Genomic DNA, 14,503 nt, shown 5'->3' with positions numbered 1-14,503 from the left:
AGCTGTTTTTTTCAAGGAGAAACCCAAATATGAATTTTTATATGAAATTTTTCTATCTTTAAAATGTGAGCAACTAATTCAAACTGTGCTGAATACCGACTGCATAGGCTGCCAGTATATAACCATATAGATATATTGTTAGATAGAATCATTGAATTCTTTTGTATGCTTTAGACATAAGTTTTTTTTTTTTTTAAGTTTGACATAGATATGAAAGTTGACATCAAGATTGTTTTTAGTTGAAAAATTTCCTCAGGTTAATTTTGATTCAGCAGAGTTCTGAATATAGAACTGCTTTGTCTTTTCTAAAACCTAGCCCCTGGCTTAGCAATAAGAGTTATTTTAAAATGCATAAAAGTAACAGTTAGTGGCTTTTATGTGGAATTATAATGTACAAAAACAGGGAAGTACATATTTTGCATTATTGAGAACTAAAAGATTTTTAATGCTAGGTTTCTTTTCTAACTATTGAACCACATTTTGTTGAAGTGCTCTTTCTAAACTGCCATTTTAAAACATTGTGCTGTCTGAAGATAATATTAATATGAATGCCAAAACTTGGTAATTCCTGATTTACTTGGGACTTGTTGGGAAAGTAACTTCAGTTATATATGATTCCCATGCAATGGTTGAGGCTAAGTGAATGATGACAGACCAACCAGTTAATGATTGTGCTGTGTTAGAAGCAGGTCTGGACTAGCAATAAGATCTGCGTTGTACCCTGCTTTGTGTAGCCTTGGGGAATTTGTACATTTTAATGATGATGAAAGCTTTGAATTGTATGATTTTTTTTTAAACTCTAAGATTTTTAGATCTTAAACCTTAGTAGGAATTTTTTGATTGTTCCAACGCAGAGAGTTTTTACTTGTAGTATGTTATTTACGTGTTGGCTCTAGTTATCTCTCATGCATCCACCATGGACACACACACGAACAAAGTCTAGCATGGGAAAAAGCACAGAGAAGAAAGCAACTGGTGACTGTGTGTTTTGTTCTCTTTAACCAGCCTTACTAATGTCCATAACGTGCAAGCCCACTGTTGGTACTGCTGCATCTTTACTTTGATGTCAGCTGCAATGACAATTTTTGCTTTGATTTTGCTTTTAATTCTCAGTATTGGGAAATGCTGAACTATATTGCAAGTCAAGGCCAAAAATCTAGTGGCCTTTTATTTGAGACATTTTTCATATTTCTGAGCAGTGAGAATTTAATTTATATAATTTTTGTAGTTTGCTATTCCATGCAAATTAACCTAACATTTGTTTTAGGTATTATATTCTTAATAAGCACCATTTATATTAAAAGTAGTCTTCTATTCAATGCACTTTTCAAATGGAATTACCTTTAGAAAATAATTGTGAGATATAATCATTTTTAAGACACTTGAATTAATAGAGAAATTGAACAGAAAAAGATGATCATGTGGATTTCTCCTGTAGTCTGGTAAATTCAGGTTGTTTGTGTTGGTTTCTGGTATAATCATCATTTTTAAAAAGTCTTCAAATTTTTAACAGAGAATTTAATAATTTGACATTAATGCTTTTATGCATTTTTTTCAACAAGTGCTAGTACTTTTTCTTTAATAACTGCTTAAGTGAAATTGTAATGTTGTATGTGAAGGTTCTGAGAATTTAGCCAGATTCACAAGTTCTTTTTCAGTTAATAGCATATTACAATGAATAAGAACAATAATTAAGCTCTGGAAAGCCACTTAGATTTTCATAATATATGCTATCTTTTTAAAATTCATGCAGGAAAAACCATAAAATGTTAGATTAATGAGATATAAAGATTGCTGGGATATTGTATTTAGTATTTTTTATCTTATGTTTTACAGCTCAACATGAATTCTGCTCCTACGTTCATGCATTTTCCTCCAAAAGGCAGACCCAAAAGAGCTGATACTTTTGACCTTCAAAGAATTGGATTTGCAGCTGAACAACTCGCAAAGTGGATTGCTGACAGAACGGATGTTCATGTATGTTTTTATTCGTCACAGTTTTAATAATAGACTAATTAGTTTGGTTTGTTATAACACTGTAGTAAGGCCACAGGATTCTTAAAATTAACTCTATAGAACATTTTTCCTTGCTTAGAGAAAACTGTGTGATAGCTGTAACCCGAATTTTGACTGAGTTAGGTGAATTTAAATGGTTTTTAGAATAATGGTACATTGATATTTTAAGAGCCACTAAAAAGTACATGAGTTGAGCACAAAGTAATTTCAGGGGCTAAAATATATATGGAATATTGTTCAAAGGTATTAGTAAAGAAATTCTAGAGTATGTGCTATAGTGAGCACTGTGAATTGTGTAAGACTGTTGAATCACAGGCCTGTACCTCTGAAACAAATAATACCTTATGTGTTAAAAGAAAAAAAAAAAAAGAAGAAGATAGTTGGAAGGGAAAAATGAAGGGGGGGAATCGGAGTGGGGAGACGAACCACGAGAGACTATGGACTCTGAGAAACAAACTGAGGGTTCTAGAGGGGAGGGGGTGGGGGGATGGGTTAGCCCAGTGATGGGTATTAAGGAGGGCACTTATTGCATGGAGCACTGGGTGTTATACGCAAACAATGAATCATGGAACACTACATCAAAAACTAATGATGTAATGTAGGGTGATTAACATAAAAAAGATGTGTAATTTTTATTTAGCTTTTGGGCAAATACAAATGATATAATACTTTTCATGAACCACGTGAGAAAATATACTGTTCTTTGGACTATGGAATAACTAATTCTGTGTGTGTAATGTCTTTATTTTATGTAATTGAGCTTTAACAGTTCTACTTCTAGAAGTTTAACCTAAGGATATATTAGGGATGATTCAAATACCCAGCCATAGAAATATTTGTTAAGTAACATTCATTATAATGGAAAACAATTGGAAATAAGTGAAATGTCTAAAAATAGGAGACTACTTATATGTACTGTAGCATAGACAACAATGGTCTACAAGTATTCTTGACATAGAAAGAAGCTCAAGGTATAGGTTAGAAAAGTAGTATTTATAGTATGATCTAGAATTTTGTTTTAAAGCATAAATATGAGTGTAGATATGTAGACAGTTTATTGAGGAAGTAAACAAACCGAAATCTTGATGGTGGTTAATGTCTATGTGGAGGGCTTAAGGCTGCTTTATTCCTTCATCTCACCAGAATTTTCTTTTTTTTTTTTTTTTTAAGATTTTATTTGAGAGAGAGAGAATGAGAGAGAGCACGAGAGGGAAGAGGGTTAGAGGGAGAAGCAGACTCCCTGCTGAGCAGGGAACCCGACATGGGACTCGATCCCGGGACTCCAGGATCATGACCTGAGCCGAAGGCAGTCGCTTAACCAACTGAACCACCCAGGCGCCCCTCACCAGAATTTTCTATAGTGAACAATTATAACCAGTAATTTTAAAGTACATTTATTCTAGAATATGTAATTTTACCATAAGGTCTAAACACATTCTTGGTCAAGATGGGTGTCTCTCATCACCATTAACTCTTGTCATCTTTTTTTTTTAACCTTTTGGCAAATACTGAGTTCTGCAACAGTATCATTTAGTTCATACAAGATACTAAGGGTAATACTGAAAAACTACTATTAATTCTTTATAAGGGTTACTGAATTTTCATCAGAAATGATTCTAATCTATTGATCATACCTACACTTTAAGTTGCTTGATAACCCTGTGAATAGAAAAACCACTGGTACACCAGGTGAATTGTATGGTGTGTGTATTATATGTCAGTAAAGTTGTTAAAAAATGTTAAAGATGTTAAAATGTCCCAATTTGGAATAATAAATATATTACACCTCTATTTCCTCCCCCTGTACTAGATGATCCCATGTTTCATAGGTGAAACACAGCAGTTCTGGGTTAAACATAAGTAATGTGTATGTATAGTAACTGTTCACCTAAAGCAGGTCTTTTTACACAACCATGATGTTGGAAGCCATTTGTTTCTGATTTGTAAAGGGTAAAAGGAATGTTAGTTCCACAAATGAAAAGTAGGGTGGCACCTTTTTAAAGTTTTGGAGTTGAAAATTGGAAGGACTGGAATATGATCAAGAGAAAAACACTTTTACTTTATTCAGCTCTTAAAATTTTCATTGCATGTTTGCAGATTCGAGTCTTCAGACCACCCAACTATTCTGGCACCATTGCTTTGGCCCTGTTAGTGTCACTTGTTGGCGGTTTGCTCTATTTAAGAAGGAACAACTTGGAATTCATCTATAACAAGACTGGTTGGGCCATGGTGTCTCTGGTATGTTATTACACTATACTTTTTCTCCTTATTTCTTTGTAAATAGTATAAGTTGCATGGTTGTTGATTTTCAACAAGTGTCAGAGTATTCAGTGAGAAAAGAACAGTCTTCAACAAAGTGTGCTGGAACAGTCAAATGTCCTCATGTAAATAATGAACCACAACCCTTAACTCACACCACATATAAAAATTACTCAAAATCGATTATGGTTCCATATATAAAACTAAAATTATAAATCTTCCAGAAGAATACCAGATCTTTATAACACAAAAAGCATAAACCATGGGAGAAAAAATAAAGATTAAAATATTTACTCTTCAAAAGAATCCATAGACTCAGAGAAAATATTTGGAAAATATATGTGTATGGGGCATATATCTAGAATATGTGAAGAATTCTTGCTACCCAGAAGATAGAAATCATGGTTTTAAAAAAATCGTCAATCTGTTTATAGGTAAGATGGTATATAAACATACTAGTCTCTCTCTCCTGCTAACAGAACTATAAACCTGGAGTGAATGCAAAGCTCCTCAGGTATTTGGTGTAAAGATCAGGTGGATCAGGTAAGAATACCAGCATTCAAGATGACATTTAGTTAGTAGATAAAAAATTACCAACCTTCTGCATCTCTACATCCTTGATTTGAGTTTGGGCAATTTGGAGCAGACAGAGAGGTATCTAGGAGATACCTCTAGTTCTGGCTCAAGGAGAGTAGAAGAGATTCTTGTGTTTTTTTTCTATTTTCTTCTACTCCAATTCCTCATGCAATCCTGTGGCAGAACAGTAGAGACAATGAAAGCAGTTGGTAGTGGAAACTATAGGAGCCAAACTCTTAAAGGGGAACCTTTCTCATCATGTCAAAATTTATAGAACTGTACACCAAAAGAACAAAAAGTCAATTTTACTGTGTACTAATTCAGAAAATAGGCAAAAGATTTGAAGTGATGCTTGACTAAAGAGCATAGACAAAGGGCAAAAAAGCACATGCAAATTCCATGGTAGTGAAAACACATGTGGCTTGGATGTTCTCATGGTCCAATAAAAGTTTCTATTCTGTATACTGACATATATCCTGTGAGTCACCTAAGGCAAAGTGACAGCGCCCTGTTAAAGAAGATACTGAACTTAGAAGCCTCCATTTTATGGTTGGTAATTGATTGATTTTGATTGTGGTACTTGTAGGCAAAAATCCATGTTCTTCACCCTGGGGATAAAGAAAGAAAGAAGTTATAGTCTTCCACTGCTGGCTGTTGAATAGCCATTCTCATCTCTCTTCAGTTTGAGACATTGCATAGAGGTTAAGAGCTTGAAGGATATGATAGGCCCTTGTGGGGTCTTCTGTGGAGACCAGGATATCAGTGTTGTAAAATAAGGGTGTACAATTGGAAAGAAAGGGGAAGGTGGCCTGGTTAATCCTGTAGAACAAATAAGAAATATCCTTTCGGAGAATTGCTGCATTGAGACCCCACACTGCTGAGTAAAACAATGTATAAATCTAGAAACAGTAGGCTTTTTGTTTGTTTGTTTCTTTGCTATCTATAAGGAAAGGACTCCGCCCCCCCCCCAGCTTTACTGAGGAATAACTGACATAAAACATCCTGTGAAAGTTGAGGGTATACAATGTAATGACTTGATACCTGTATATATTGCAAAATGATTACCATAATAAAGTTAGTTAATACCTTTATCACTTCATATAAATTACCTCTGTGTGTGTGTGTTGCGTGGTGAGAATATTTAAGATTAACTCTATAACTGGCAATTTGTACCCTTTGACCAACATCTCCCTGTTTTCCCCACCTTACAGCCCCCTGAAATCACCATTCTATTCTCCCTTTTTTTAGATTCTACATATAAGGGAGATCATAAAGTATTAGCCTTTCTCTAACTTATTTTACTTGGCATTATGCTCTCCAGGTCCATTCATGTTGTTGCAAATGCATGATTTTGTTTTTTATGGCTGAAATGTGATATATATATATATCCATATTCATCTGTCAGTGAGCACTTAAGTGGTTTCTACATCTTGACTGTTGTGAATAATAATGCAATGAATATGGGGGTTCAGATCTCTCTTTAGGATAGAATATGGTTGCTTTCAGTTACATACCCAGAAGTGGGATTGCTGGATCATATGGTAGTTGTATTTTTAATTTTTTAAGGAACCTCCATACTGTTTTCTATAGTGGCTGTACCTTCTACCTTCCCACCAACAGTGCGTAAGTATTCCTTTTTCTACATCCTTGCCAACACTTGTTACCTCTTGTCTTTTTGATAATAACCATTCTAATAGGTATTAGGTTACTTCATTGTGATTTTGATTTCCATTTCCTTGATAATTGGTGATTTTTGAGCATCTTTTCATGTACCTGTTGGCCATTTTTAGGTCTTCTTTGGAAAAATGCCCATACAGGTTTTGTGTCTACTTTTTAATTGGATTTTTTTTCTTGAGTTGTGTGAGTTTCTTATACATTTGGACTCCTTCTCCAACATATGACTTGCATATTATTTTTTTTGAATGACTTGCATATTATTTTCTCCTGTTCTGTAAGTTGCCTTTTCATTTTGTTGATGGTTACCACTGGTTTGCAAAAGCTTTATAGTGTGATATAGTCCCATTTTTACTTTTGTTTTTGGTGTCATATTCAAAATATTGTCAAGACCAATGTGAGTGAGCTTTTTTCATATGTTTACTTCTAAGAGTTTTATAGTTTTGGGTCTTAGGTATAATCCTTTAATCCATTTTTTATTAGTTTTTGTGATTGGCATAAGATAGGTGTCCATTTTCATTCTCTGGCATGTGAAGATCCACTTTTCTCAGGACTTTTTATTGAAGAGACCATGCTTTCCTCATTGAGTGTTCTTTACTGCCTTGTCAAATACTTGTTTTGTTTTTCTGCCATTTTGGTATGTATGTATGTATTTTATGTTCAGTTAGCCAGCATATAGTAGTACATCATTAGTTTTTGATGTAGTGTTCAGCCATTCATTAGTTGTGTATAACACCCAGTGCTCATCACCATACATGCCCTCCTTAATACCCATCACCAGTTACCCCATCTCCACAGCCCCTTCCTTCTGTAACCCTCAGTTTTTTTTTCTGGAGTCTAGAGTCTCTCATGGTTTGTCTCCCTCTCTGATTTCTTCCCAGTTTTCCCTCCCTTCCCCTGTGGCCCTCCACACTGTTCCTTATGTTCCACATAAGCGTGAAACCATATGATAATTGTCTTTTTCTGTTATGACTTATTTCACTTAGCATAATCCCCTCCAATTCCACTCATGTCGATGCAGATGCTGGGTATTCATCCTTTCTGATGGCTGAGTAATACTCCATCACATCTTCTTTATCCATTCGTCTGTTGAAGGGCGTCTTGGCTCCTTCCACAGTTTGGCTATTGTGGACATTGCTGCTATGAACATTGGGGTGCATGTGCCCCTTCTTTTCACTACATCTGTATCTTTGGGGTACTTGTATTTACCCCAAAGATACAGATGTAGTGTCAAATACTTGATGATAGTACTTCTGTGAATTTATTTCTGGGCTTGCAATTCTATTGCATTGGTCTATTTCTGACAGTACCATTCTGTTTTGATTACTTTATAACATACTTTGAATTCAGGGAATTTCGTGCTTCCAGGTTTGTTCTTTCTCAGTATTGTGTTGGCTATTTGGCATCTTTTTATGGTTCCATACAAATTTTAGGATTTTTTTTTTCTATGTGAAAAATGTCATTGGAATTTTGGTAGTGATTGCATTGAATTTAGGTTGTATGGACTTATTAACAATATAAATTCTTCTCTATGAACACAGGATATTTTTCCATTTGTTTCCTTTCTTTCTTGAATATCTTTTACCTCCCTGGTTAAATTTATTCCTAAGAATTTTATTGTTTTTGATGCTATTGTAAATGGGACTTTTTTAAAAAAAAATTTTCAGATGTTTTGTTGTTAGTCTCTAGCAACATAACTGATTTCTGTATACTGAAACTTTATTGCAATTGGTTATTCTAATAGGTTTTTGGAGGAGTCTAGGAATTTCTGTATATAAGATCATATCATCTACAAACAATTTTACTTTTCCCTTTCTGATTTGGATAATAGTAATAATAATTTCTTTTTCTTGCCCATTTGGTCTGGCTAGGACTTGCACTATGATGCTGAACAGGAACGATGATAGTGGGCACCCTTGTCTTGTTTCTGATCTTAGAGACCTTCCAGCCTATCATCATTTAGGGTGATGTTAGCTGTGGACTCATCAAATAGGGCTTTTATTATGTTGAGCTATATTTCTTCTATATCCAATTTATTGAGAGTTTTTCTCATGGAAGGATGTTGAATTTTGTGAAATACTTTCTGTGTCTATAGAGATGATCATATGGTTGATTTTCATCTTTCATCCTATTAATGTAGTATATCACATGCCTTATCTTTATTGAACCCTCCTTGCATACATGGAATAAATCCCTCTTAATCATGGTGTATAATCTTTTAATGTACTGTTGAATTTTGTTGAGAATTTTTGCATTTGTGATTCATCAAGGATGTTTATTTGTAGTTTTCTTCTAGTGTCTTTATCAGGCTGTTGAAATTGGGGTATTGTAGTCCCTGATTACTGCTGGTTTTTTTTTTTTTTTTTTTTTGTACCTTCAGATATGTTAGTGTTGGCTTAATATGTTTAGGTTCTGTGATATGGTCATATATATTTACAACTATGATATTTTTGGATGAATTGACTCATTTTTCATTATATAATGACCCTATTTATCTCTTGTGACCATTTTTTACTTCACCTCTATTTTTTTTTGATGCGTGTATAGCTACCCTGTTCTCTTGGTTTCCATTTCTGTGGAATATCTTTTTCCATATCTTCCCTTTGAAAGTATTTTCTGCTTGAAGCTGAAAGGAGTGTCTCCGGGGCACCATATAGTTGGGTCTTCTTTTTGTATCCATTTATCTACTCTATACCTTTTGAATGGATAATTTAATCCATTTACATTTCAAGTAATTATTGATAGGTAAGGACTTCTTAATGCCATCTTAATTGTTTTCCGCTGCCAGAGGGCTTGGGGTTTTATTTTTTTGGCAGGCGGGGCTGGGGGGAGTCATTTTGTCACTTTCCCTCAGTTGAGCATCTAGGAAGTATTAAAACTGTGAAGTCTTCTCAGTGCACTTTGAACCTGGAAGACAATCCAAACAGGCCCCTGGGATTATGAGTCTGGGAGGTTGGACATGTCCCCTCATCCAGGAATTGTGATGTCTAAGGAACAAAACCCAGACTCAAAACAATAAAATAAATTCCATACCCCCAACCCAGGGGGGGGGAAAAAAAATCAGTCTATATGTAAGAGGCTACTGCCAGCTGTTTCTGGCTGGTTTTTTGTTCCCTCCTTTATAAGGTGATGATTGTTTACCGTGGTATGCTTTGACTCCCTTCTCTTTTTCTTTTGTGTATTTTGTGTAGTTTTACTTTGTGGTTACCATGAGGCTTACATAAAACATCTTATGATAGGAATATCCTTATGATACTCCTCATAAGGATCCTTTGTTATTGAGAGAAGCAGAAAGTGCTAAAGGGTGCGGTGTTAGTGGCAGGTATCAAAAATTGGCGAGAAATATTTCTTCCCAGACAATGAGGACCCCGTCCTGAGGAGGAATACTTGTGGTTGGGACCTTACTTGGATACAGAAGGATTACATGGGGAGGTGGTAAGGACAGCTCAGGCAATGAGTGCTAAGGAGCCAGAGATGGCAGAATTCAAAGTACAAGCAAAGATCAACCCAGGAGAATGAGTGGTTTACCTTTGAAGTACTGATCATGTTTCTTAGTGGCAGTGGCTCATGAAGAAATCATGGGGAGTAAAGATTTAGGGGAAGAAGTCTGCCTGAAATTGGTTAAGTTCTGAGAGACAAAGGAGGTATGGCTACCCAGAGGCATCATATTTTAAGGAAATGGCCAGTTTTCATAACAACAACAACAGATTGAACCGCTGAGTTATGTGGTCTCTTGCTTGTAGCCATTTCACCAGTTCAGGAAAAATGGATGCTATTCAAATATAAGCAATATCAGAGCAATATCAACAAAGGATTTAACACAGTATCTGTGCATATCTGTTACAAGGAAATAATTTACAAATGAGAGCAGCTTTTCCTACAGATACAGAAAACTTACCAGAAAACTTTTGCTGGAAAGTTAAGTGAAATTATAAAAAAATCACTCTAGTATGGATAATGAAGTGCTTGCAAGAAAGAATGTAAAACTAAATATGAGAATTTAGAGATGGCTAGAAAATAGGAAGTAGTAATGTGGCATATGACAAATCTTGCTTATGAACATGGAATCAAAAGGTTTTTCTTTAACAGTACTACCAACCAAATTTAGCTGTATATAAAATAACAAAAGTCAGTTTGTAGGAATGGTTGGTTAAGCCATAGGGGAAATATAAATTAATTGAAAACCATCACAGTAATGGCTTAAAGTAGAAGTACTGTTACTAATACCAGAGAAATTACTTAATATTCATCACTTAAGATTTTAAAAAGTTAGCCAACTATAAATACAAGTGAACTTTCTTAATTAGGTAAAGGATATCTTAAAATGTCTAGCAAATACCTTATTTAGTAGTGATAATTTAAAATAAAGCTTATTACATACTATTCATCATTTTATTAGTGGTCTTAGTCAAAGCTTAAGAACAGAAAAAGAAATGCAGGGAGTAAATAAATGTAAATGAGTAGATATGTCATATTTACTTATGATTGTCCACATGGAAAATTCATCATTTATGTAGAACCAACAATAAAAATTATTACTAGAGTTGAACAGGTTTTCTGAATTCAAAGTCACTATCCAATAATCATTAGGATTTTTATACAGTAAACAATTTATATAATTGGACATAAGATTTTTAACAATAGGAAGAAAAAATATACTTAAATCTAACAAAAGGGGCGCCTGGGTGCCTCAGTCGTTAGGCGTCTGCCTTCGGCTCAGGTCATGATCCCAGGGTCCTGGGATCGAGCCCTGCATCGGGCTCCCTGCTCTGCAGGAAGCCTGCTTCTCCCTCTCCCACTCCCCCTGCTTGTGTTCCCTCTTCCGCTGTGTCTCTGTCAAATAAGTAAATAAAATCTTTAAAAAAAAAAATAAATCTAACAAAAGATGTAAAAAATGTTTACAAATAGAATATCAAAATTCAGACTATATATATCTGTATATATTTATAGCTAATTGTTGGTTTGTGTGGTAGTCCTTTATCCTTCAAATATAAATTTGAAATTTGAGTTTTTTTTCTTTAAGTTCAATATTTGCTTACTTTTGATAATTGAATTATAATGGATTAATTATACTCCAATATAATTGGATACTAGAGGTGATCTCAAGCACCTTAGTAAGTTTAAAAGTGTTTTGGGTTTTGCTCAGGCTAGTTTTCGAGTTGTTTCATTCAGTAAAGCTACCCAGGTTTTTTTTTTTTTTTTTAAGATTTATTTATTTGACAGAGAGAGAGAGACAGCGAGAGAGTAGACATGTCACTCCCCATCCCAAGCAGGGGGAGAGGGACAGGGAGAAGCAGGCTTCCTGCCGAGCAGGGAGCTTGATGTGGGGTTTGATCCCAGGACCCTGGGATCATGACCTGAGCCGAAGGCAGATGCTTAACGACTGAGCCACCCAGGCGCCCCTACCCAGGTTTTTTGATGAAAATATAGTACTTGTTTCAGTGTTTTTGTAAAGTTAAAACTTATTTAGTATTTAGTGTCATGCCAAATCTTGTCACTGTTTTAGGCTAGTGAAACACTGATAATCGCTCTGAATTAGACTCAATTGAAAATAGCATGCCTTCATTATCCTCCTCCCCAGAATTACTGTTGTAAGCTAGTAGTAATCATCATTACTATTTTTTGAGTCTCTTCCTTCTTTGCGGTATGTTTTATGTACTTATTCCTTACAATAATGATGAAAAGGTATTCTTTTGTCCTCCTTTTATAAACAAGGAAGCTAAGATTCAGTAAACTCAACTCGTAGCTCACACAGCTAGAAAATGATTAACTAGGAATTGTTTCTACGTGTCTGACTTCAAGTTGTATATTCTTTTCACGATGCTGGGCTTCTCTAAATCTGGACACATATCTCATATGTTGGATATTTAAACCAATGGATGTAGTGGGCCATTATGACTACAAATAAATGCCTAAGAATATTTATATGGTGCATAAATGTTAAATACTTGAACAGATCCATTTTCGTCCATCCAGATTTTGTATTTCTGCTTTGAATCCTTGGAAGCCATTTACCTTGGCATAGCAGAAAATATTCTAATAATCACAAACACACACTTGAGAAGGAAATCTTGGCAAGTGTGCATGCTCCCCAATGGCAGACTTTTAGAAGTCAATAACAGGCTGCAGAGTACAGACATGTTTTCAAACAATATGTTTTAAAACTCTGATGACAAAATGTTGAATTAAAAAAAGCTCCTCTTGAAACTTTTCTCCCTCTGTTTTTCATTAATATAGAAATATACAAACTGTAATCTTTTCCTTAGCTGTTGATAGCTTATGGAAACTAATTTGAATCTTCTTTACATTCTGCCTGATAGCCACCACTACCACCACCAAACCTGACTCTATTTATTTTTAAAAAAGGCTAGGTTGAAGTGAAAAGATGGATTTGTTCATTTCTAATCTTATCCAATTCTTAAGCTATACTTACAGAGTTAACAGGCTAGCTACCCAAAATGCTAACCCATTTATTCAGATTCTCAAACATTTGTCTGTGTGAAATAACCAATATCCCATTTTCCTTTGGGAAAGAGAATGTTTTTTAGTAATTTTTGGCAAATTATTATCTGATTTGTGGAAACTCTGATGAAAGCCTTGGATTGCACAGAAAAGGAAAACTTCTAAAATAAAAATAATGAATTAGAGCGGACCACTTCTGTAATACCAAAAATCGTATGCAAAATGAGAATAATGAGAAAAAGTTTGTAAAAGAAGCTCTATCCACATACCCATTTCTTGGTAAAGAACAAGTCTGTATACAATTAGCAATTGTATATTGAACCTATGCAAAAATAATCTCCCAGGGGATTACTGTTACACATCCGTAGTTCTATAGACTGTATTCTATTGCTGGTTTTGTCTTTTTCATTATTCATATTATTGTATATGACTCAAAGGTAGACTGAGAATGCAGTATTTCTTGGTGAGAGGAAGCTGTTCATAGTGCTTTAGGGTGTAGGATAGAGACAAGTTTGCAATTTCCTTATATAGAGAAAGATACGCAAATATTTAAAAAGGTAATATTAGAGCTTCCTGATTCTGAGTTTAAAAAAAAATTGGTAAAGGAATATTCATAGGTTCCTCCTGGTCTTGAAAAAAAATATTATTAACTCCTGTTTATAACTGATGATAATTGTTTATAGAGCTGAATAAGCATTGATTCTGGTTTTACTCCATTTTCCTTTCCTCCCTAAAGAAGAAGGATGATAAACAATAAACTTACCCAGTACCTGTTTTATGATGAGTTTAAAGTAGAATGTTGGGTAAAATATTGAACTACACTGGTACATAACTTTAAGGAGTATAATATAAATATATAGTTTATGGTTTTCAGAAATAAACGTTGACTTGGAATATCAAAATGAGTTAAAATGTTATGTTCCGTAGCCCTTAGCATAGATCTTCATGGCAACCTAAAGCTCCTCAAAGATGGCTATCATTTGAAAGCAGAAATATAAGTGTGATAAATAGTTATATTCATTTCACATGCAAAGAAAAACATCCTAAGAATTTACAATTAAAAACACGAAAGATAAACATCACTTTAAAAATCTAATAACCCAAACTTTATTATCACAGTAAATCTTAGTAGGACAGAAGCTGTTTTCTGCCTTTTAACACTGATGATCTATATTGTAAAATGATTCACATATCTTAATGTGTCTTCTGTCTCAAAGAAATTATATCAGTTTAATTAGGTAAGTTTTGTGACAAACCTAAGCTTGAAATTAATACAAACGACTACACAATTTTCACATTCCTGAAGGGTTCTTTGGTGTCTGCATATTGTGTTGTATCAGTCAAAATGTATTTCTTGTGACCACACAAAAATGCAAGGTGGCTCTGGCTTCAGAATGAGCACCTTTACAAATTTATTTGAACTAAATTATGTAATTTATGCAGGTACTATCTCTGTGGTTTTTTATTTTGTTATCTCTACAAGTGAGAAGCAGATAAGTGCTGCTAATATTTTTTT

The 14,503-nt window shown here is 34.4% G+C and overlaps 1 protein-coding gene across 4 annotated transcripts in view; it reads left to right on the top strand.

Moving 5' to 3' along the window:
- Positions 1-14,503, top strand: part of TUSC3 (tumor suppressor candidate 3) — a 277,668-nt gene that overhangs the window by 171,328 nt on the left and 91,837 nt on the right. For all 4 annotated transcript variants that reach the window (XM_028099683.2, XM_028099684.2, XM_028099682.2 and 1 more), the window contains exons 4-5: positions 1,837-1,977; positions 4,114-4,254. In XM_028099683.2, the coding sequence (XP_027955484.1) occupies positions 1,837-1,977; positions 4,114-4,254 (282 nt within the window). The remainder of the gene's footprint in view (positions 1-1,836; positions 1,978-4,113; positions 4,255-14,503) is intronic.

This window comes from Eumetopias jubatus, unplaced genomic scaffold (genome assembly GCF_037043125.1).
Source record: "Eumetopias jubatus isolate StellerSeaLion01/CBP00866 unplaced genomic scaffold, mEumJub1_p1.0 scaffold_2, whole genome shotgun sequence".
In the NCBI taxonomy this organism is placed as follows: domain Eukaryota; kingdom Metazoa; phylum Chordata; class Mammalia; order Carnivora; family Otariidae; genus Eumetopias; species Eumetopias jubatus.
This window is presented reverse-complemented; position numbering and strand designations above follow the sequence as displayed.